The 25,918-nt window shown below is 34.0% G+C and overlaps 1 protein-coding gene across 1 annotated transcript in view; it reads left to right on the top strand.

Annotated features, from left to right (window-relative positions):
- Positions 1-25,918, top strand: part of LOC143241924 (uncharacterized) — a 46,517-nt gene that overhangs the window by 8,748 nt on the left and 11,851 nt on the right. Inside the window, exons 2-5 of the mRNA XM_076485231.1 lie at positions 294-419; positions 718-881; positions 1,231-3,646; positions 24,107-25,804. Of these exons, the coding sequence (XP_076341346.1) occupies positions 294-419; positions 718-881; positions 1,231-3,646; positions 24,107-25,804 (4,404 nt within the window). The remainder of the gene's footprint in view (positions 1-293; positions 420-717; positions 882-1,230; positions 3,647-24,106; positions 25,805-25,918) is intronic.

Genomic DNA, 25,918 nt, shown 5'->3' with positions numbered 1-25,918 from the left:
AAGTTAAGTGATTACAAAATACAGTATGTATTGTTAAGATTACAATAATACAGTTAAGTGATTACAAAATACAGTATGTATTGTTAAGATTACAATAATACAGTTAAGTGATTACAAAATACAGTATATATTGTTAAGATTACAATAATACAGTTAATTGATTACAAAATACAGTATATATTGTTAAGATTACAATAATACAGTTAATTGATTACAAAATACAGTATGTATTGTTAAGATTATTCATGTCAAATTAAAGATATTCACCTCGACCAAATTGTCCCTTCTGTTAGCTCTGGATAGGGAGGAGTTTGAGCTAGCCACAACTGTTCTGACTTGTGAGGGAGACGTGGAGGATCCAGCTTTTCCTTACCGATTGCATTACCTAGTGTGTAAATTGCAGACTCTTATCTCGGATGGTAAGTGAATAAGTTAACTTTATTACACCATTTATTACTATCTTTTTCATTGATTTAAAACTGGTAGAAAATGAGGGCGGGAATTCACTGACTTGTGTATTACAGTTTTCATATTTAGTTTTTAAATTTAACATGTTATTTAAACTGCAGTGGCTTGATCACATCAAAATACAGAAGTTCCCCCTTTGTTTATTAAGTATCATTGTTCTTAAATTACACAGAGTTTATGTATTGTAATTTGTAATGTAGTTGACTTTTGAGATTTGAAAATGGTGACTTTTATCAACATTCACCGTAGAGGAGAAGCCATTTCAAGTGACAAAGGTGGAACCGTGGAACAGTGTACGTGTTACATTTAGTATCCCACGAGGAGCAGCCCAGAGGCTACGTCAGTTAGCCCAAAGAGGAGATCATGTTTTGAGGGAACTTGGTATCTTGTCTGTGCAAATAGAAGGAGATCAGGTTGGTACATTAATTGTTGTTTCAGAATTATGTAAGATTTGTTCTCTTCACCAACAATACCTTACATGTATTTTAAAGCTCATTAAGTATATGTAAACTAATATGTATTTGTCTCATCAGTTTATTGACAGTTTCAAAGTAACTATGTGCCATCTACAGAAAAGATTTCACAGTTATTACTTTCAGTAAGACAGTTCCATCTGATGTTCATATTGAAAACCCAATAGCTTTCTGGTATAATATGAATTCTGCACATGTTTATGTACCTTCTCAATGTATTTACTGAATTTTATTACTTTAAAAGACACTAGAATGTTATAATTTGTTATTATCCATTTTTATTTTTTAGGTAATTACCCTGACTTTGGCTGGCCGATACAATGAGCCCCAGGAAATAACATTTCATAAGAGTTCAGATCCACACAGCTCTCAGTTCACCAGTAGTCCCTCAACTATTTTTGATGCCTCTAGCTTGGAGGGTTCTCCTGGGCCCAGCAATGTTGAAGCCACACGAAAGAATATTGCACAGTATCTGAGTCAGCAAGGAGGTGTGGGTGTGGAATCATCCATGTCTTCTTCACATGTACCCACAAGTGGATCCATGCCCACTGTACAAAGTAACACTCCATTTGTTAGTGGAAGTGTTGGCTTCAAGTCTCCAAATGTGGTGGCTCCAGCAACGAGTGAGCCTATTCCATTTCTTCAGGCAAACATTTCTGGACCATGTCGTGTTGCCCATACGAGTCAAAGTCGAACACAGAGCAGTTTTGGTCCATTTCCTTTTGCTAGTATGACTCATGCTATGACCACAAAGCATGCCGTGCATCAACATGGCCAAGGAAATGTTTCTCGCCTACCATTTGGATCATCGAGTCTTCAAGGCTCATCAGTTTCACCTGCAGTTTCTGTTGGATCTCCACATGCTGGTATGAGCCCTGTTCATCAGCAGTCCTCTACCCATCCAACTTCTGTATATAGTAATCTTGTTACCCATGTCTCAACGGTGCTGCCTTCATCTTCTACTAGTGCTCGAGCAAGTGTTGCACTCTGTAGCCCACTTCTGGTTAATCTCTTACAAAATGATGGACAACAACAACACCCTAATCTTTTAATGCCACCACCTGCAGTATCTGTGAAACAGCCACCAAAACGAAAGCGTAAGCCAAGAAAACCTAAAGAAAAACCTCCCAACAGAGAAGATTTTGCAGGAGGGGGAGAGAATAATTCTGTGGAGCCCCCATGTTTTTTAAATTCATTGTCCCCGTATGGTGAGAATGTTGGAGTCAGCACAGTGTGCAACCAGCCTGTTCCCTTGACATCAGCAGGTTTTGAAAACTTAGGTGTACTCAGTAGCACATCATTCAGTGTTTCACTGCCAAACATTCCGCTATCACCACCAGCTCCAAGTTTTCCCAACATTCATCCTACGGCACAAGGTAATTCTCAAGTACACACTGGAAATCTTCCTTTCTGTACCACAGTGGGTTCTCCACCTGTTACTTCAGCAGTGAATAGAACAGTATATCAGCCCATACCGAATGTGAGTACTGTGCTTTATGAAACTCCTAAACCACCAGAACTGGTTTCTGTCCAAGAACCCATGCCTCTTCCATCACCACCCCCTCCTGCTTCTTCTGATGGTAAAACCAAGCATCTCATCAATCCATTTACAGGTCAGTTAGAACCAATGCCAAGTGACGAAGAAGAAGAAGAGTCTATCGGTTCACTTCCACCATTTCCGGAGTTTGAGATGGATATGTCAGAGAATGGACAGTCTGAAAGAAGTCCATCTGATGATGGTAAAGACAACAACCCCTCATCAGATACAGACTCTGGGATTAGTAAATCTCACACAGATGTGTCACAGTCTCCCGAATCAGAAACTATTATCCATAGTACAAAATTGACAGTTCGGACAGATTCTGTGGCTTCCAGCGGTAATCCAGGAGAAATGCTCAAACTACGATTGAAATTAGATCCTAAAACTCTACGTGAAGCCAAAGAAAGTGAAAATAGAGAGAAGAAGAGTAGAGCAGAGAAAGACAGTGGATATTCATCACAGTCACCCCACAAGATTGATGTCTCTTTTGTCAGTATTCCTTCTTTTAACAAAACAGGGTCAGTAAGTTCCTGTGAACCAAGGGTACCTCCTCTGCATATATCGTTACGTGGACCTAATGCAGCAGTTGTTGTTAGTCCTAAGAAAGAGGAAAATAAAGCAAAAGGAAGTATAGTTACCAAGGAAACGCATTCCATTATCATGGCAGAATCTATGGGATGTGAGGGATTGACTCTAAAAACAGCTAATTTACCGAAAAGTGTGCCAGGTGTTGATGTGGGATTGAGGAACGAAACAGTGCACAAAAGTGGTGTTACAGTGCCTAGTGTATGTGTACAAAGTAATATAGAACAGAATGTATATGTTAAATCAGAACCTGCAGCTGTACTGCATTCACAGTCTTGTAAAATTAGCACAGAATCATCTGTGACAAGATTATCTCCAATCCTAACAGTGTCTTCTGTCAAAGTTCCATGTCCTAACGTGACCACTAGTGTTGAGAAATTTCAGCAGACGGTCAAACAGTTAACTTTATCGTCTCAACCAGTTGGCAGTAACACTGATGTACTCTGTACTCCATCCATTTTATCATCAGAAAACCAATCAACAACTGCTCAAGCGTCGCTTGTGAATATGTCACACAACGGTCCTTCTGATCCTTGCAAAAGGCTGGCTCTGACAAAAGAGAGTATTATATCTTATGAAGGTAACATATTACTTCCTTTTTATGTTTTATAGAAGAACTTTACATACGGGTTATAAAAAAACATAATTACCAGTAAAACTTGACGAGTTTTACTAAATATAATTACGTAAATAAATACACTAGTAACTGTTCTCATGTATGTATCTTTATTAATGCAAGTTACTTACAGGTGATATATGTTAAATATACCAAGAACACTTATAATTAAATTACAATTTAATTTGTACTGGACTTCTTATTATATCTTTACACACCAAAATGTCTTTGTCTATGTAGACATGACTGTTCTGATGTATTATTTATTTCTTCTTTAGTTAGCTATATAACATATGAAATGTTTATTATCTGTTGTAGTTTATGTATGTAGACACGGCTGTTCTGATATACTATTTATTTCTTCTCTAGTTAGCTGTATAATATATGAAATGTTTATTATCTGTTGTAGTTTATGTATGTAGACATAGCTGTTCTGATGTATTATTTATTTCTTCTTTAGTTAGCTATATAATATATGAACTGTTTATTATCTGTTGTAGTTTATGTATGTAGACACGGCTGTTCTGATATACTATTTATTTCTTCTTTAGTTAGCTGTATAATATATGAACTGTTTATTATCTGTTGTAGTTTATGTATGTAAACATGGCAGTTCTGATGTATTATTTATTTCTTCTGTAGTTAGCTGTATAATATATGAACTGTTTATTATCTGTTGTAGTTTATGTATGTAGACATAGCTGTTCTGATGTATTATTTTTTCTTCTGTAGTTAGCTGTATAATATATGAACTATTTATTATCTGTTGTAGTTTATGTATGTAGACATGGCTGTTCTGATGTATTATGTATTTTTTCTTTAGTTAGCTGTATAATATATGAACTGTTTATTATCTGTTGTAGTTTATGTATGTAGACATAGCTGTTTAGATGTCTTATTTATTTCTTCTTTAGTTAGCTGTATAATATATGAACTGTTTATTATCTGTTGTAGTTTATGTATGTAGACATGGCTGTTCTGATGTATTATGTATTTCTTCTTTAGTTAGCTGTATAATATATGAACTGTTTATTATCTGTTGTAGTTTATGTATGTAGACATAGCTGTTCTGATGTATTATTTATTTCTTCTTTAGTTAGCTGTATAATATATGAACTGTTTATTATCTGTTGTAGTTTATGTATGTAAACATGGCTGTTCTCATGTATTATTTATTTCTTCTTTAGTTAGCTGTATAATATATGAACTGTTTATTATCTGTTGTAGTTTGTATGTACACATGGCGGTTCTGATGTATTATCTATTTCTTCTTTAGTTAGCTGTATAATATATGAACTGTTTATTATCTGTTGTAGTTTCTATGTAGACATGGCTGTTCTCATGTATTATTTATTTCTTCTTTAGTTAGCTGTATAATATATGAACTGTTTATTATCTGTTGTAGTTTATGTATGTAGACATGGCTGTTCTGATGTATTATGTATTTCTTCTTTAGTTAGCTGTATAATATATGAACTGTTTATCTGTTGTAGTTTATGTATGTAGACATAGCTGTTCTGATGTATTATGTATTTCTTCTTTAGTTAGCTGTATAATATATGAACTGTTTATTATCTGTTGTAGTTTATGTATGTAAACATGGCTGTTCTCATGTATTATTTATTTCTTCTTTAGTTAGCTGTATAATATATGAACTGTTTATTATCTGTCGTAGTTTGTATGTAGACATGGCGGTTCTGATGTATTCTTTATTTCTTCTTTAGTTAGCTGTATAATATATGAACTGTTTATTATCTGTTGTAGTTTGTATGTAGACATGGCTGTTCTCATGTATTATTTATTTCTTCTGTAGTTAGCTGTATAATATATGAACCGTTTATTATCTGTTGTAGTTTATGTATGTAGACATGGCTGTTCTGATGTATTATGTATTTTTTCTTTAGTTAGCTGTATAATATATGAACTGTTTATTATCTGTTGTAGTTTATGTATGTAGACATAGCTGTTTTGATGTCTTATTTATTTCTTCTTTAGTTAGCTGTATAATATATGAACTGTTTATTATCTGTTGTAGTTTATGTATGTAGACATGGCTGTTTTGATGTATTATTTATTTCTTCTTTAGTTAGCTGTATAATATATGAACTGTTTATTATCTGTTGTAGTTTATGTATGTAGACATAGCTGTTCTGATGTATTATTTTTTTCTTCTGTAGTTAGCTGTATAATATATGAACTGTTTATTATCTGTTGTAGTTTATGTATGTAAACATGGCTGTTCTCATGTATTATTTATTTCTTCTTTAGTTAGCTGTATAATATATGAACTGTTTATTATCTGTTGTAGTTTATGTATGTAGACATGGCTGTTCTGATGTATTATTTATTTCTTCTTTAGTTAGCTGTATAATATATGAACTGTTTATTATCTGTTGTAGTTTGTATGTAGACATGGCTGTTCTCATGTATTATTTATTTCTTCTGTAGTTAGCTGTATAATATATGAACTGTTTATTATCTGTCGTAGTTTGTATGTAGACATGGCGGTTCTGATGTATTATTTATTTCTTCTTTAGTTAGCTGTATAATATATGAACTGTTTATTATCTGTTGTAGTTTGTATGTAGACATGGCTGTTCTCATGTATTATTTATTTCTTCTGTAGTTAGCTGTATAATATATGAACTGTTTATTATCTGTTGTAGTTTATGTATGTAGACACGGCTGTTCTGATATACTATTTATTTCTTCTTTAGTTAGCTGTATAATATATGAACTGTTTATTATCTGTTGTAGTTTATGTATGTAAACATGGCGGTTCTGATGTATTATTTATTTCTTCTGTAGTTAGCTGTATAATATATGAACTGTTTATTATCTGTTGTAGTTTATGTATGTAGACATAGCTGTTCTGATGTATTATTTTTTTCTTCTGTAGTTAGCTGTATAATATATGAACTGTTTATTATCTGTTGTAGTTTATGTATGTAGACATGGCTGTTCTGATGTATTATGTATTTTTTCTTTAGTTAGCTGTATAATATATGAACTGTTTATTATCTGTTGTAGTTTATGTATGTAGACATAGCTGTTTTGATGTCTTATTTATTTCTTCTTTAGTTAGCTGTATAATATATGAACTGTTTATTATCTGTTGTAGTTTATGTATGTAGACATGGCTGTTCTGATGTATTATGTATTTCTTCTTTAGTTAGCTGTATAATATATGAACTGTTTATTATCTGTTGTAGTTTATGTATGTAGACATAGCTGTTCTGATGTATTATTTTTTTCTTCTGTAGTTAGCTGTATAATATATGAACTGTTTATTATCTGTTGTAGTTTATGTATGTAAACATGGCTGTTCTCATGTATTATTTATTTCTTCTTTAGTTAGCTGTATAATATATGAACTGTTTATTATCTGTTGTAGTTTATGTATGTAGACATGGCTGTTCTGATGTATTATTTATTTCTTCTTTAGTTAGCTGTATAATATATGAACTGTTTATTATCTGTTGTAGTTTGTATGTAGACATGGCTGTTCTGATGTATTATTTATTTCTTCTTTAGTTAGCTGTATAATATATGAACTGTTTATTATCTGTTGTAGTTTATGTATGTAGACATAGCTGTTCTGATGTATTATGTATTTCTTCTTTAGTTAGCTGTATAATATATGAACTGTTTATTATCTGTTGTAGTTTATGTATGTAGACATGGCTGTTCTGATGTATTATGTATTTCTTCTTTAGTTAGCTGTATAATATATGAACTGTTTATTATCTGTTGTAGTTTATGTATGTAGACATAGCTGTTCTGATGTATTATGTATTTCTTCTTTAGTTAGCTGTATAATATATGAACTGTTTATTATCTGTTGTAGTTTATGTATGTAAACATGGCTGTTCTCATGTATTATTTATTTCTTCTTTAGTTAGCTGTATAATATATGAACTGTTTATTATCTGTCGTAGTTTGTATGTAGACATGGCGGTTCTGATGTATTATTTATTTCTTCTTTAGTTAGCTGTATAATATATGAACTGTTTATTATCTGTTGTAGTTTGTATGTAGACATGGCTGTTCTCATGTATTATTTATTTCTTCTGTAGTTAGCTGTATAATATATGAACCGTTTATTATCTGTTGTAGTTTATGTGTGCAGACATGGCTGTTCTGATGTATTATGTATTTCTTCTTTAGTTAGCTGTATAATATATGAACTGTTTATCTGTTGTACTTTATGCATGTAGACATAGCTGTTCTGATGTATTATGTATTTCTTCTTTAGTTAGCTGTATAATATATGAACTGTTTATTATCTGTTGTAGTTTATGTATGTAGACATGGCTGTTCTGATGTATTATGTATTTCTTCTTCAGTTAGCTGTATAATATATGAACTGTTTATTATCTGTTGTAGTTTATGTATGTAGACATAGCTGTTCTGATGTATTATTTTTTTCTTCTGTAGTTAGCTGTATAATATATGAACTGTTTATTATCTGTTGTAGTTTATGTATGTAGACATGGCTGTTCTGATGTATTATTTATTTCTTCTGTAGTTAGCTGTATAATATATGAACTATTTATTATCTGTTGTAGTTTATGTATGTAGACATGGCTGTTCTGATATACTATTTATTTCTTCTTTAGTTAGCTGTATAATATACGAGGGCTGTTCAAAAAATACGCGGAATGACGTCATAAAACAAAATGTACTTTATTTAGAAGGTCTGGGACCCCTTCAAAGTACTCTCCTCCCCAACGCACACACTTATCCCAACGGTGTTTCCACTTGTTGAAACAGTCCTTGTACGCTTCTTTTGTAATGTCCTCCAGCTCCTTCGTCGCATTTGCCTTAATCTCGGGAACCATCTCAAATCTTCTTCCTTTCAAGGGTCTTTTGAGTTTGGGGAACAAGAAAAAATCGCAAGGAGCAAGGTCAGGTGAGTAGGGGGGGTGGGGAAGAACAGTGATCGAATGTTTGGCCAAACACTCACGAGTTCTGAGGGCTGAATTTCGCAGCAACGAGGTGCATCTTCAATTTTTCGGTAAAAATCTCGTAACAAGATCCAACTGATATCCCACACTCTTCAGCAAGCTCCCCGACAGTCAGACGTCAATTTGCCCGCACCAGGGTGTTGATTTTGTCGACGTGTGGGTCGTCAGTTGACGTGGAAGGACGTCCAGGACGCTCATCATCTTCAATGGACTGTCGACCATCCTTAAAACGTTCATGCCACTTGAAACATGCCGTACGCTTCATAGCAACATCACTATAAGCCATACTAAGCATAGCAAAAGTTTCAGTCGCAGATTTTCCAAGTTTAACACAAAATTTAACAGCAAGTCATTGCTCATTCAGGTCATTCATTCTGAAATCCACCAAACGAAAAAAATCGCACTTCACTTAAAACCATGTGGCTAATACACAAATGAAGATATCTGCAATCGGGAAATGGCGTCGTAATCAGCTGATCTGTGCGAACCTAGCGACACCAAGCGGATTCCCCTGGAACCAACTGGAGCCACACAATTCAAACAGTCTGCGTATTTTTTTAACAGACCTCATATGAACTGTTTATTATCTGTTGTAGTTTATGTATGTAGACATGGCTGTTCTGATGTACCATTTATTTCTACTTTAGTTAGCTGTATAATATATGAACTGTTTATTATCTGTTGTAGTTTATGTATGTAGACATGGTTCTCCTGATATACTCTTTATTTCTTTTTTAGTTAGCTATATAATATATGAACTGTTTATTATCTGTTGTAGTTTATGTATGTAGACATGGCTGTTCTCATGTATTATTTATTTCTTCTTTAGTTAGCTGTATAATATATGAACTGTTTATTATCTGTCGTAGTTTGTATGTAGACATGGCGGTTCTGATGTATTATTTATTTCTTCTTTAGTTAGCTGTATAATATATGAACTGTTTATTATCTGTTGTAGTTTGTATGTAGAAATGGCTGTTCTCATGTATTATTTATTTCTTCTGTAGTTAGCTGTATAATATATGAACCGTTTATTATCTGTTGTAGTTTATGTGTGCAGACATGGCTGTTCTGATGTATTATTTATTTCTTCTGTAGTTAGCTGTATAATATATGAACTGTTTATTATCTGTTGTAGTTTATGTATGTGGACATGGCTGTTCTGATGTATTATTTATTTCTTCTGTAGTTAGCTGTATAATATATGAACTGTTTATTATCTCTTGTAGTTTATGTATGTAGACATGGCTGTTCTGATGTGTTATGTATTTCTTCTTTAGTTAGCTGCATAATATATGAACTGTTTATTATCTCTTGTAGTTTATGTATGTAGACATGGCTGTTCTGATGTATTATGTATTTCTTCTTTAGTTAGCTGTATAATATATGAACTGTTTATTATCTGTTGTAGTTTGTATGTAGAGATGGCTGTTCTGATGTATTATTTATTTCTTCTGTAGTTAGCTTTATAATATATGAACTGTTTATTATCTGTTGTAGTTTATGTATGTAGACATAGCTGTTTTGATGTCTTATTTATTTCTTCTTTAGTTAGCTGTATAATATATGAACTGTTTATTATTTGTAGTTTATGTATGTAGACATAGCTGTTCTGATGTATTATGTATTTCTTCTTTAGTTAGCTGTATAATATATGAACTGTTTATTATCTGTTGTAGTTTATGTATGTAGACATAGCTGTTCTGATGTATTATTTTTTTCTTCTGTAGTTAGCTGTATAATATATGAACTGTTTATTATCTGTTGTAGTTTATGTATGTAGACATGGCTGTTCTGATGTATTATTTATTTCTACTTTAGTTAGCTGTATAATATATGAACTGTTTATTATCTGTTGTAGTTTATGTATGTAGACATGGCTGTTCTGATATACTGTTTCCTCCCTTTTTAGTTACTATATCCAATAACATAAAACTGACCTGTACAATGTGACATGTTTTATCTGTAGTACTACTACTGATTCAGTATTTTTTAAGACAATTACATTTCATTTATAATGTATTACATATGAATATATACTCTTCAAAAAAAGAAACGCAAAAGGCAAAATATGAGACAAATTGTTAACAAGTTTATTCCGGGTAGTTCAGTATGACATGTGTGAAACTTTGCACATTCACTGCTGAACATCCAAAGTCTGCAAAGGTGAAGTCCACGCTCACTAGTTGAAGTTTAACGTCACTCAACGTCAATAACGAGTATGCCCCCCATGAGCATCAATAACTGTTTGGCATCTCCTGCCCATGGAAGTGATGAGATGACGAATCACATCCTGTGGAATGGCTGTCCACTCAGCCTGCAAAGCTGCTGCAAGCTGAGGTAGAGTCTGCGGTTGAGGTTGTTGCTGTCGCAGACATCGGTCCAACTCGTCCCAAAGATGTTCGATGGGGTTTAAATCTGGTGATCTGGAGGGCCAGAGAAGAACGTTGATGTTTAGTGTCTCAAGAAGACATTGTTGAGTCGGGCTGTGTGAGGACGGGCGTTGTCATGTTGAAAAACGTCGTTGACGTTCACCATGATGGGTTGCACATGGGACCTAAGAATCTCGTCCAACGGTTAAAAGCACGGTCTGATCGGAAATCCTACGCAGCCCTGGTATGGTTGAGGCAGTAGACATCACAGTGGTGGTCCTATCCCGAAGGTGACGTAACCAGATGTAGCGATCTTGTGTGGGCGTGGTCACATAGTTTAGATTATTACACTCACAGCACAATAGTGTGATGTTAAACATGTACAGAAACATTTCATAGTTTAGATTATTACAATCACAACACAATAGTGTAATGTTAAACATGTACAGAAACATTTCATAGTTCAGATTATTACACTCACAACACAATAGTGTGATGTTAACCTAGTACAGAAACATTTCATAGTTTAGATTATTACACTCACAACACAATAGTGTAGTGTTAAACATGTACAGAAACATTTCATAGTTTAGATTATTACACTCACAACACAATAGTGTGATGTTAAACATGTGCAGAAACATTTCATAGTTTAGATTATTACAATCACAACACAATAGTGTAATGTTAAACATGTACAGAAACATTTCATAGTTTAGATTATTACACTCACAACACAATAGTGTGATGTTAACCTAGTACAGAAACATTTCATAGTTTAGATTATTACAATCACAACACAATAGTGTAATGTTAAACATGTACAGAAACATTTCATAGTTCAGATTATTACACTCACAACACAATAGTGTGATGTTAACCTAGTACAGAAACATTTCATAGTTTAGATTATTACACTCACAACACAATAGTGTAGTGTTAAACATGTACAGAAACATTTCATAGTTTAGATTATTACACTCACAACACAATTGTGTAATACTAAACATGTACAGAAACATTTCATAGTTTAGATTATTACACTCACAACACAATAGTGTGATGTTAACCTAGTACAGAAACATTTCATAGTTTAGATTATTACAATCACAACACAATAGTGTAATACTAAACATGTACAGAAACATTTCATAGTTTAGATTATTACACTCACAACACAATAGTGTGATGTTAACCTAGTACAGAAACATTTCATAGTTTAGATTATTACACTCACAACACAATAGTGTGATGTTAACCTAGTACAGAAACATTTCATAGTTTAGATTATTACAATCACAACACAATAGTGTGATGCTAAACATGTACAGAAACATTTCATAGTTTAGATTATTACACTCACAACACAATAGTGTGATGTTAAACATGTACAGAAACATTTCATAGTTTAGATTATTACAATCACAACACAATAGTGTGATGTTAAACATGTACAGAAACATTTCATAGTTTAGATTATTACACTCACAACACAATAGTGTGATGTTAACCTAGTACAGAAACATTTCATAGTTTAGATTATTACAATCACAACACAATAGTGTAATGTTAAACATGTACAGAAAGATTTCATAGTTTAGATTATTACACTCACAACACAATAGTGTAATGCTAAACATGTGCAGAAACATTTCATAGTTTAGATTATTACAATCACAACACAATAGTGTAATGCTAAACATGTACAGAAACATTTCATAGTTTAGATTATTACAATCACAACACAATAGTGTGATGTTAAACATGTACAGAAACATTTCATAGTTTAGATTATTACACTCACAACACAATAGTGTAATGCTAAACATGTACAGAAACATTTCATAGTTTAGATTATTACAATCACAACACAATAGTGTAATGCTAAACATGTACAGAAACATTTCATAGTTTAGATTATTACACTCACAACACAATAGTGTGATGTTAAACTAGTACGGAAACATTTCATAGTTTAGATTATTACACTCACAACACAATAGTGTGATGTTAACCTAGTGCAGAAACATTTCATAGTTTAGATTATTACACTCACAACACAACAGTGTGATGTTAAACATGTACAGAAACACTTCATAGTTTAGGTTATTACACTCACAACACAATAGTGTGATGTTAATCTAGTACGGAAACACTTCATAGTTTAGATTATTACACTCACAATACAATAGCGTGATGTTAACCTAGTACAGAAACATTTCATAGTTTAGATTATTACACTCACAACACAATAGTGTGATGTTAACCTAGTGCAGAAACATTTCATTGTTTATACCAGTGATTCTCAAACTGTGGTACGTGTAGCTAATGTCACTGGTACAAGACACAATTAGCATGAAAATATAATCCTTGTAATAAGTCCTATTTGTGCTCTTTACGTAAATATACATTCTAATATCCTCTTCTGTAGATTAACTTTCTGCCTTCCTAGACTCCCAAGTGTCCTTTCAAATTTACAAAAACAGTTCCGCGTGTTCTTTAATCATGCTGAAAAAAATGATCTCATCCTTCATCATGATTGATAAGTGTCAAAAATACCATTTTGTGTCACTGGGTTTTGTGTTTATTCCCGTTATGGCTCTCGACTCGTAATCTGAGGGTCACGGGTTCGAATCACTGTCGCACCAAACATGCTCACCCTTTCAGCCATGGGGACGTTATAATGTCACGGTCAATCCCACTATTCGTTGATAAAAGAGAAGCCCAAGAGTTGGCGGGGGTGATGATGACTAGGTGCATTTCTTCTAGTCTTTCACTGCAAAATTAGGGACGGCTAGCGAGATAGCCCTCAGTAGCTTTATGCGTGAAATTTAACAAAAACAAATTTGTATTTGTTTTTTTGCAATGGAACTAAGTTCGTAATTTAAAAAAAGGTGAAGAAGAAAGTGGTACACGAGCCTGAAATATTTGAGAACCGTTGCCTTAGCGTGTTCCAGTCATCATACGATAGTGTGATGTCATGATATACTCTCGTGTTCAGGGTTCAAGGCTATATCACACTGTACGGTTTACTTGAATTGTGAAACTTTCCATGATGTATAGCTTAAAACTCATGAATTTTCCATTTTATTTGCGTGGAATAAAAGTCAATCTACTTTACACTTTAAGGCTGCAAGTAGGCTCTCAGAGTGACGGTCCACTCTCACAAAACGATAAGTCAAGAGTATCCCAAGAACTGGCGGGAGGTTCTCTTATTTAGCTGCCTTTCCTCTAACCTACTACTTCAAAAGTTAGGGACACCTATGCACAAGAAACCCTTGTTGGAATTTCAGTGCAAACAAACAAATTATCTTCTTGTATGTGTCATTTAAAGAATCACAAACAAATAATTATTCTTTGCTACAAGAAAGTAAGTTTTGAAGAATGTCTACAGGTCCGTGTGCAGAATATTTGGCTTTAACTTGTGAGATCAAAACTTAATCAGTCTGAATAGCTTGCTAATGTTACGAGGGTATGGGGTATGCTCCCTTGAAAACTCGTAAGTTGGTGCTATAACGTTAAATCTGGAAACAATTTTATGTGAAATGTAGCTTTAAACAGTTGTATATCTCTTCACATAAAGTCCATAAACATCCAATGAAAAGTTAACAAATATTTGTACATAAGTTTGACTATCTTAGATGTATTATTTTTATAACAAGTGAATTGTACTGCAGTTTGTTTGTTAAAATTTATTCCCAACAAGTCACAAACAGCTACTGTATAAAGTTCGGTGGGTACAAAACCTAACAGTTGTAATACGGTATCGACTTACAGTTACAGTATCAACAGAAACCATTATATGCGGCTCTTTCAACCCAAAAATACTAATACGTCTTCAGTCAAATGTAAACTATGTAGGAAATGTTAAATACCATAAGCAGCTGAGTTATAACTATATAATACCATAAGCAGCTGAGTTATAACTATATAATATCATAAGGAGCTGAGTTATAACTATATAATACCGTAAGCAGCTGAGTTATAACTATATAATACCGTAAGCAGCTGAGTTATAACTATATAATACCGTAAGCAGCTGAGTTATAACTATATAATATCTTAAGCAGCTGAGTTATAACTAGATAATACCATAAGCAGCTGAATTAGACCTATATGTTACGATAAGCAGCTGAGTTATAACTATATGATACCATAAGCGGCTGAGTTATAACTATATGATACCATAAGTAGTTGAGTTATAACTATATAATACCGTAATCAACTGAGTTATAACTATATAAGAAAGTTTTAAATTACAAAAATCGCGCGTTGGTCGCCCCTCTCCAGTACCCTCGTGAACTATACATGTTAACTGAACACAATGTCTTCAAAATACTGTTACATATTATAATTATGTGGGACGGATCTCCGGTTTATTATGTTACGTTATACGATTTAAAATAGCCGAAAATTTTAATTTAAGTTAATTAAATGTCAACACCTGTTAAATTTATGATATTTTTCAACAAGATTGATATACACAGTTTTCTTTCGTAATACAAATATGTTTACTGACTCCTCTAACTAGTCTGGAACTGAATATTTTATCAACGGTAAACGACAAACGAATTAATTCTGTGTTGATACATAGGAACCAATCTCGTCACAGGGCATCTAGCTAGCTCTATTCCTGGCTGGCCTCAGGTCAGTTTTTCACAGCCGAAACAACGTAAATTCTTTGTAGAAATATTGACGTCTGAAGTTAATTCACTGAAGTTAAACGGTTTGTAATGTTCAAAATCTATAAACGCTCCTGGTCGAATATCTTTAGTTTTTCGATTAATAAATCTTGTTTAAAGTTATAGCTTCCGAGGTTTACAGTATACTAAGTGTAACAAATCAATAATATTCTATTGTCTCTCCGTGTGTCGCGATTTATAAATTTTGAGGAAGGGTTCTTTGGAAGTTCAGTTAGTCCAATAATACTGGAATCTACGCAGATATATACATTGTTGATTTCTACGCTCGAGAATCTTCTCCACATTTTGAGAACAGGCATTTCTGAACATATTAAACTCAAACAAGCGTAGATAGTAAACTAAATACATAATAGTAAATCCGTTACAGTAGTGATATTTAGTAATAACAATTACAGTATTAAATACTTTGTTGGATTTGTTCTAGTGAGATACATTCACAGTATTAAATACTTTGTTGGATTTGTTCTAGTGAGATTCATTGACAATACTAAATACTTTGTTGGATTTCTCCTAGTACGATACAGTGACAGTACTAAATACTTTTATGGATTCTTCCTCGTAAGATACATTGAGAGTATTAAATAAGGTTTCCTTTGTCCTAGTAAGATTGTGTTTGTTTGTTTTTGAATTTCGCGCAAAGCTACTCGAAGGCTATCTACGCTAGCTCTCCTTAATTTAGCAATGTAAGACTAGAGGGAAGGCAGCTAGTCGTCACTACCCACCGCAACTCTTGGGCTACTCTTTTCCAACGAATAGTGGGATTGACCGACATTTTATAACGCCCCCACGGCTGAAAAGGTAAGCATGTTTGGTGCGTTGGGGATGGCAAATACACGACCCTCAGATTACTAGTCGCACTCCTTAACCCACCTGGCCATGCCGGGCCAAGATACAGTGGCATGCCCCCTCCTCGTACGACGGTATGTTTTCGGATTTACAATGCAGAAATCAGGGATTCGATTCCCCTCGGTGGGCTCAGCAGATAGCCCTATGTGGTTTGGCTATAAGAAAACAAACAATACAGTGACAGTACTAAATACTATCTTGGATTTGTACTTTCAAGATACATTGATAGTACTAAACATGTTGTTAAATGTTCCTCGTAAGATACAGTGACAGTACTAAATATACTATGAGTTTGTCCTAAAGACATTGTTGGATGTTTTCACGTAAGATACATTGGCAGTTCTAAATATTTTGTCAGATTTTTTCTCGTAAAATACATTAATAGTACTCAATACTTTGTTGGATTTGTCGTTGTAAAATACATTGATGGTGCTAAATACTTTGTTGGATTTGTCCTAGTAAGATACAGTGACAGTACTAAATACTTTGTTGGATTTGTCGTTGTAAAACACATGGATAGTACTAAATACTTTGTTGGATTTGTCCTAATAAGATACAGTGAGACAGTACTAAATACTTTGTTGGATTTGTCCTAGTAAGATACATTGAGAGTACTAAATATACTCTTCAAAAAAAGAAACGCAAAAGGCAAAATATGAGACACATTGTTAACAAGTTTATTCCGGGTAGTTCAGTATGACATGTGTGAAACTTTGCACATTCACTGCTGAACATCCAAAGTCTGCAAAGGCGAAGTCCACGCTCACTAGTTGAAGTTTAACGTCACTCAACGTCAATAACGAGTATGCCCCCCGTGAGCATCAATAACTGTTTGGCATCTTCTGCCCATGGAAGCGATGAGATGACGAATCACATCCTGTGGAATGGCTGTCCACTCAGCCTGCAAAGCTGCTGCAAGCTGAGGAAGAGTCTGCGGTTGAGGTTGTCGCCGTCGCAGACGTCGGTCCAACTCGTCCCAAAGATGTTCAATGGGGTTTAAATCTGATGATCTGGAGGGCCAGGGAAGAACGTTGATGTTGTGGTGTCTCAAGAAGACAGTGGTGAGTCGGGCTGTGTGAGGACGGGCGTTGGCATGTTGAAAAACGTCGTTGACGTTTACCATGATGGGTTGCACATGGGGCCTAAGAATCTCGTCGACGTATCGTTGAGCTGTAAGATTCCCTCGAATGTGCCACCACAAAATCTGTCAACATCCTGCACACGAGGTCTGCCAGATCGTGGACGGTCACGAGTTGATCCATGTTGTTGGTGACGATTCCATAGCCTTGTGATGGTGCTTGGGTGGACATTCACAGCTCCGGCAACATCTGATCGAGATTCGCCTGCTTCCAAGCGACCAATGGCGTTGTTTCATTGTGCTTCTGTCAGTCTTGGCGTAACTGTATTGCGTGTCGGTGGCTTAACACGGACCTATGGAAACCAAGAACCCGTCACTTTTATAGGAATTTTGCATATGTTGCACTTGCAGAACATGCAGATCTCTCAAACAAATTTATTGGACACGAATGCGTTTTGGCGAAAAATCCGATGTTTTCCTCCGTTTTCAAAGTGCACAACCTTTATTGTCATTTTGGTCTGACAATCAGTGCCTTAACACGTGTAACATCACATACTCTGAGCTTGTAACGTTATTACATATATTTCTCTTTAAAATAACAAAAAAATATCGCTTTTGCGTTTCTTGTTTTGAAGAGTAAATATTATTACTGATCTCTTACAGTAAATAGAGATGTATATAAAACACTGATTTCTCATAGTTAAGACTGTTAGTGTTATGTTACTTGCTTGCTATAAACTGCCAAGTGTTTTCAACATTGAAATAAAAAAAACTTGTAATTCATTTCACCAATACTATGTAATTCTACTGTAATTTTTCAGGCCTACTAATTTAGCTGTATTTACACATCCAAGATATCCAATCACCATTTAATGTTACCTCTACTCTTCCAGCTTGAAATGGAGGAAGAAAAAAACAAAAAAAAACACACAACTGTTAGTTCTACGTACTTTAAAAAACTTTACTAAAATGGAGGAAAACTGAACATTTGATTATGAACTGAGCAAAATGGATGTATGTACAGTGGAATCCCTCTGATCAGGCCAGTTTGTCTCAGTTCGGAAGGTGACTGCTTTAGAGCAGGTACTTGTATTTCTAAAGAGACAGATATACTGCAGTAAATTCACTAGATATATCTCAGGAAATAGGAAAGATAGTGGGTTCTTATTTTATATTCTAGATTTCCAGTGTCTGATTTGTAAGAAACTATAAACATATTGTTAGTAAAGTAAAATATAATATTATGAAACATATAATGTCACCCAAAAATCATAGTTAACAATTCTGTTTTAGTGTCTACTTTTTTAAACTAATAATTTATCTCATGTATGGTACTAAAATTTGAATTATAATCTACAATTTGATACTGAACTTTTTGGCACATGTTAATGATGGATGTAATTTTTTTTTATTCAAGTCTACAAATATTGTCACATACTCTCTTACTCTTATCCATATGAAAACTCATGGAAATAAGGTTAAAAAATAATAGTTTTAGGACATTGTTTGCTTTGCACATGTTTAGTATTTTTCATTCTTAGGTGTATTATTTAATTAATTGAGAAGTTAGTGTACTACTCACATCAATATAAATAAAGTAGGCTTAACTTTCATTACCATTATCAACAGAAAAAACAACTGATCAAATGTAAATAATAGAGTTGATTGTCATGTATGTTGGTAATATGTTGTTTAAAAGTAGGTTAAAAAGATTTTGATAAATTATTATAGACATTATTCATTAGCTATCCACATAGCATCTTACATCTTCATGTTCATGGACCAAGTTATCACTTGCTTAGTAGAATTATTAACTAGATTCTGTTCAATGGGAAACAAACTTAGTATAAATCTGTGTATACTATTATTGTAAGGTATGTAGAATACACAACTGTAGTTTTCTGTTATAATCTGCAGCCATTCTAGAAATAAAAAAAACAACAGGTAATTTTGACTTATTTCTTTTATGGTGGTTACAGTATCGGTCAAACTGACTGAATCATCAGAAAGTATAACATATAGTTTTACTTAGGTTAGTAGGTAGTCATTCAGGTGTCTTTACTATAGGTGCATTATGATTGTCTTGATATTAGTGTCTTTCTATTATGTTGGTACTGGTGTCTTTACTATAGGTTTGTTGTGATTGCGTTGATATAAGTCTCTTTACCATAAATATGTTGTGACTGTGTTCATACTGGTGTCTTTTACCAGTCGTTTATTGTGATAGACATGAATATTATTTACAGTTACTTCCATATTGTTTTATTAAAGAAATATTATTTACAGTTTCTTCCATATTTTTATTTTAAAGAAATGTTTAAGCTACCAGTCATTTACTGTGGTAGACATCTGTAATTTGTTCAGTTGCTTCCATATTGTTTCTTTAAAGAAATGTTTAAGGTACGAGTTATTTACTGTGATAGACATCCTATAATGTTCCTTCTGTGTGTGAAGACAACATGTTCTTGTTAAAGAACTATGGTTTTAATAAGGACTCTAACATTTTACTGTTCATATAAATATAACCACTTGGCTACTTTTACTTCCCAATGTTTGTAAAGTATGTATTGTGTAAATCAAGAAGTGAAGTTGTTGGTTATTATAACATACCAGGATAGCAGTAAGGAAAATTAACTGTCCAGGTAGTCTATTTATGTATGTTTGAATATGATAAATATAAAAATATACAAGTGATTAATATTTAAGTAATTTCTAAGTGCCTATACATAAGAATAACTCATCTTTTGTGTGTGTGTATATATAAAAATAACTGATCTTTAGTGTGTGTATGTATAAGAATAACTCCTCTTTTTAGTTTGTGTGTGCATATATAGAAAGAATATCTCATCTTTAGTATGTGTGTATATATATGCACTGCCCCCCCCCCCCGCTAGTACAGCGGTATGTCTCTGGATTTACAACGCTAAAGTCAGGGGTTCGATTCCCCTCTGTGGGCTGAGCAGATAGCCCTTTGTGGCTTTGCTATACGAAAAACACACACACATATACACTGCTAGCCAATATCTTAAGGCCAGTGAACATAAAGAAAAAATATGCATTTTGCATTGTTAGACTCAACCATTTATTTGAGTAGAGCTTCGAAAGATGAAAATAAGAAAAGGGAAAATAAAAATAAAAAACGTTTTTAACATTTAATAGGGAAAATGTGAAAACTATGAAATTAGCCTAAATACTAACTGGTCAAAAGTTTAAGACCATACTGAAACGAAGCGTTAATCGGTAAACACGTAACGAAATATAGCCATTAGTGTTCAAGCATTAGCATTGTCAACATCTCCCACTGATATCTCTTGTGTTACATTGAGTAGAAACATGGCAAAAGCTAAAAAAGTTGACAGAGTTTGAACGTGGTAGAGTTGTTGAGCTGCAAAAGCAAGGTCCTCTCAATGTACCATCACTGGTGAGATTGGGTGTAGTAAAATTGCTGTTTCAAATTTCTTAAAAGACCCTGAGGGATATGGAACGAGAATTTCAAGTGGAAGAACCAAGAAAATTTTGTTGGCATTGAGAAGGAGAATTCAATGAGTTGTCCAGCAGGACACTAGCTGATCGTAGAACCAGATTAAGGCCCTTATGAAGGCAGAATGCAGCTCAAGAACAATAAGACAGCATCTACGAGAGAAATGCTTTAAAAACTGTAAACATCTTAAAAGGCCACCATGAAACAGCTCAGTTAAACTTTGCTGAGAAGCACCAAACATGGGATGTAAAAAAGTGGAAAAAGGTTTTGTTCTCTGATGAGAAAAAAATTTAACCTGGATGGTCCAGATGGCTTCCAATGTTTCTGGCATGATAAGGATATCCCACTGGAGACATTTTCTACATGAAACAGTGGAGGATGTTCCATCACGATCTGGGGTGCTTTTTCCTTCCATGGAACAATGGAGCTTCAGGTTATACAGGGGCATCAAGCAGCAGCTGGCTACATTGGCATGTTGGAGAGGGCATACTCATTGACTGAAGGCTTTTGCTTGTGTGGAAATGGCTGGGTCTTTCAGCAGGACAACGTTGAAATCCACAATGCCCGCAGGACAAAGGACTTTTTCATGGCGAATAACGTGTTTCTTTTGGACCATCCAGCGTGTTCGTCCTAACTGGACCCTATTGAAAATGTTTGGGGTTGATGGCAAAGGAAGTCTATAGAAATGCACGTCAATTTCAAACAGTGCATGATCTTCGTGAAGCCATCTTCACCACATAACATTCCAGCCAGCCTTCTGCAAACACTTATATGGACCATGCCAAAGCAAATGTTTGAAGTTATTTGCAATGACAACCGTGCAACTCACTACTGAGACCTCTTGTTGGGCATTTCCTACCCTGTTTAGGACTTCTTTTTTGTATGGTCTTAAACTTTTGACCAGCTGGTATTTAGGCTAATTTCATAGTGTTCGCATTTTCCCTATTAAATGCTAAAGAAGTTTTTTATTTTCCGTTTTCTTATTGTCAACTCTTGAAGCTCTACTCAAATAAGTGGTTGAGTCTAACAGTGCAAAATGCATATTTTGTCTTTATGTTCATTGGCCTTAAGATTTTGGCCAGCAGTGTGTATGTATATATATAAAGAATAACTCATCTTTAGTGTGTGTGTATTTATATAATTCATAATTAGTGTGTGTGTGTGTATATATATAAGAATAACTAACTTTAAGGGTGTGTGCACATACATAATAAATCGTTTAAGTGTGTATACATAAGAACGGAATTCAGCCATTAACATTAAGAGCTGGATTATAAAGTTTCCAGATTCTGAACATTGAATGTTGCTAAAATGAATTCAATCAGTAATTTTTTATTTACTGTCATGTTTGATTTATAGACAATTTGAAGAGACTATGAAAACTTACTAATATTGAGTATGAAACTAACAGTAGTCACTTTTTCATTTCTTATTTTCCCATCACTTATTTACACGTAGCTCATCTAAATGTTTTGTTTTGTGAAACATATCGTTGGCTTCACTACTTCTGGTGTTTAACATTTTAATTCTCTCTATGTTTTTCACATTTTTTGGTCTCTTAGCTTATGTGTAAGAATGTAATAATGATTGTTGATGTTTATACTTCTAACAGCTGCTTTCTGTCCAGACTTTATACTTGTATGTAAAAATGGACTCATCTCTCTTAGAAAATTCTTTCTGTTTCAACTGGTTTGTAATTATATCTTAATTTGCTTACTGTGCAGTGTTCTTTAGCCTACAGCTAATTCTGTTATCTTTTCTGTAGTCAATATATTACTTTATCATTTTGATTGTTTCATCCTCTTCATGTTGTTGTAATTTCAAAAAAAGTAAAAAGGAATTATTAAATGTTTTTGGGAAGTTTTAATATTTTTAGTCTTCAGAGAGAAAATATCTAAAAAACCAATGAATCACTCAAACTTGTTTCTACAATCACATTCTATCAGCTAATGTCTACCATTGTTCTCTGTCCATGTTTTTTTTCTATGGTATGTTTAATGAGACCACACACGACCCGGTGTTTATCCCATTGCGTTTTACTAGCTGATGTCTTCCAGTGTTTGCTGTTTACAATATTTATTTCAGCAGTTGTTAGTGAAACGTATTTTGTACATTATAGTGAAATTAAATAAATACATTAAATTTCAGTTAAATGAGTAAACAAAATGATAAGGAAGGACTGCATTAGAAACAGTAAATCCCAACCTATGATTAATTATAACTATAACCTTTTAAGTCAATTATCTCTATTTATTATGTGAGACTACTGAATTGGAGGTTAAGACTGATAGACGGTGTATCCTCACCCCATTGTGGGTCCTACGTCGTCAGTCTGCTCCAAAACCTAGGATACATTTTATAATCCTTTGTTATAGCTTCTACCTTAGGATCTTTTTTTAGAAAATGCAGTGTATTTTGTTTAATTTTTAATGTGTTTTGTTTTTGGCTTAAAATTATGTACTTTATATATATATATTTGTGTGTGTGTGTGTGTGTGTGTGTCGTAGCCTCACATGTACACTTGTAGTAAACTTCATGTAGTGAAATTAGAAAGAAAAATTATAGTTGATGAAAATCTAATTGCTTAATATTACTAAACTATGAAATACAAGCATAAGTATAACATGAACTCAGGGGCGTAGATTTTTTACAGTTAACATGCAGTCACAGAGTAATCTTGTTACCATCCCCCCAGGATCTCATGCCTGCATAAACTTTATGATAATTGTGGTAAAAGTTTATTTTGTATGGTGACATATCTTACTTGAAGCTGTTTCTGTGTAACAAATTATGTCCGTAGGTTGATCTACATGTAGGTTTAAAACATCCTTAAGCTGTTACCAGTGTCATCATAATGAAAAGAGAACATCTTGTTAATACAGTATTTACAAACTACTTTTGGTAGTATATAAATTCCTTGCTTATATATTTTTGATTTCCACATCTTGTGTTTTTCTTTTATCTTTTTGGTTTTTAGAGAAATCCAAAAGTTCATCTGCAGGACACTGCACGCACCTACCTCAATCCAAAGATAGGAATTGGGCTTTGCATATCACAAAGTTAAGTGAAGATTATATGCATTCACATAAAGAGCATTTGTCCATGACTCATGCTGTTTGCAATCAGTCTCGTCCTGTAGTTTTGCCAGATGTGACAACATCAAGTATAGCATGTGATGCACCATCTTCAATTGGTAGTGTACAGACAAAGTTGGTCACTCAGCAAATAAATAATATTGAAGAAAACCAGAAAACAGTAGTTGTGACTTTTAATGAGAGAGAGAAGTATGAAAAAGAGAGTAAAATCCACACTGATAAAGATGAGAAAGTGGCTATTACAAGGCATGCATATCATGTGTTGAGTACTTCTGGACAGGAAGTTCCCAGCTCTTATTCATACTTGTCATCACAATTCCACAACAGTGCACAGACGTCAAGGGATTTTGACATAAACCACGTAGATGCTTTGAACAGAAGAAATCCAATAAATGGGCCACTGCTCATTTGCCCACAAGATAACCAGCAAGATCTCAAAACAGTGGATGATATCAAACAGAACAAGTTATTAAAGCCCTCTCATCGACACAGTGGTTCTGTTTCATTGTTAAACAACCGTCATCGACCTGCCAATTGTCAGGAAAGGTTAGATGATATTCAGCGTGGCAGTAAAGTTCAGGGTTTAAGATTTGTTGACATTAGGAGAAACTCTCCTCCAGGGACTAGAGTTCTCACACTGGATAGTAGTACAGGAACAAGCCCACGATCAAAACTAATAGAAGTGCCTTCTGTTGGGAACGTGTCAAAAGTGAGCTCAGTTGGTAGTAAATTTCAGTTTCTAGCAGAAAAGACAGAATTACCAATACTTGTACCTTCTCGGAGTGATGTGTACCAAGGGCTAGATATCTCTCTTCTGCAGACGAGGGATAGTGAAATTTATGTGAATAACATGGCTTCTCTAAAAACTCTAACAATACCTACTAACTTGGATCAGATACATTGTCCTTTGTCATTATCCACATCTCTAACCACAGCATCTGGACATTGTCCTTCATTGTTATCCACATCTATAACCACAGCATCTGGACATTGTCTTTCATTGGTATCCACGTCTCTGACCACAGCATCTGGACATCATTCTTCATCACTATCCACATCTCTAACCTCAGCATCTGGACATTGTCCTTTGTCATTATCCATGTCTCAAACCACAACATCTGGAAATTGTCCTTCATCTCTAATCTCATCATCTGGACATTGTACATCACTGTTGTCTGCATCTCTAATCATGGCATCTGAAGGAAACGAGATTTCTTGTTGTGGATCTTATAACCGACAGATGCCCATAGAGCACAAAAGAAGTTGTCTCACTGCTCAACATACTGACAATCTCAATAATGGTAAGGAAGAGACTAAAGAAGAATATGACAGTGGAGAATCCAGCATGGATTCTATTGACGAAGACACTGCCAAGCACACAACAAAGACATTATGTACCAATGTTAATGACAAGGAAGCCAACCTTATAAATCCTGTACCAAAATTGCAGTCATTATCAACTCAGAACATGGAAACGGAGAGAAGCACTGGTGAGATGTGTGTTGTAAAGCAGCAAGAGATTCAAGCCAGTCACAATGCAGAGATTTATTCAAGTTCTACAAAAGTTAGATCACCTATAGGTATTCATATTTTGTATATATTTCTCTTTACTGTAAGAACATTTTAATATTTTTGAATAAAATGTTATACTAATGTAGTTGTATATACAGGATGTCCATAAATTGTTCACCCCA

The sequence above is a fragment of the Tachypleus tridentatus genome, unplaced genomic scaffold (genome assembly GCF_004210375.1).
Source record: "Tachypleus tridentatus isolate NWPU-2018 unplaced genomic scaffold, ASM421037v1 Hic_cluster_1, whole genome shotgun sequence".
Lineage (NCBI taxonomy): Eukaryota > Metazoa > Arthropoda > Merostomata > Xiphosura > Limulidae > Tachypleus > Tachypleus tridentatus.
The sequence above is the reverse complement of the archived record's forward strand: the minus strand, read 5'-3'. Positions and strand labels throughout refer to the sequence as shown.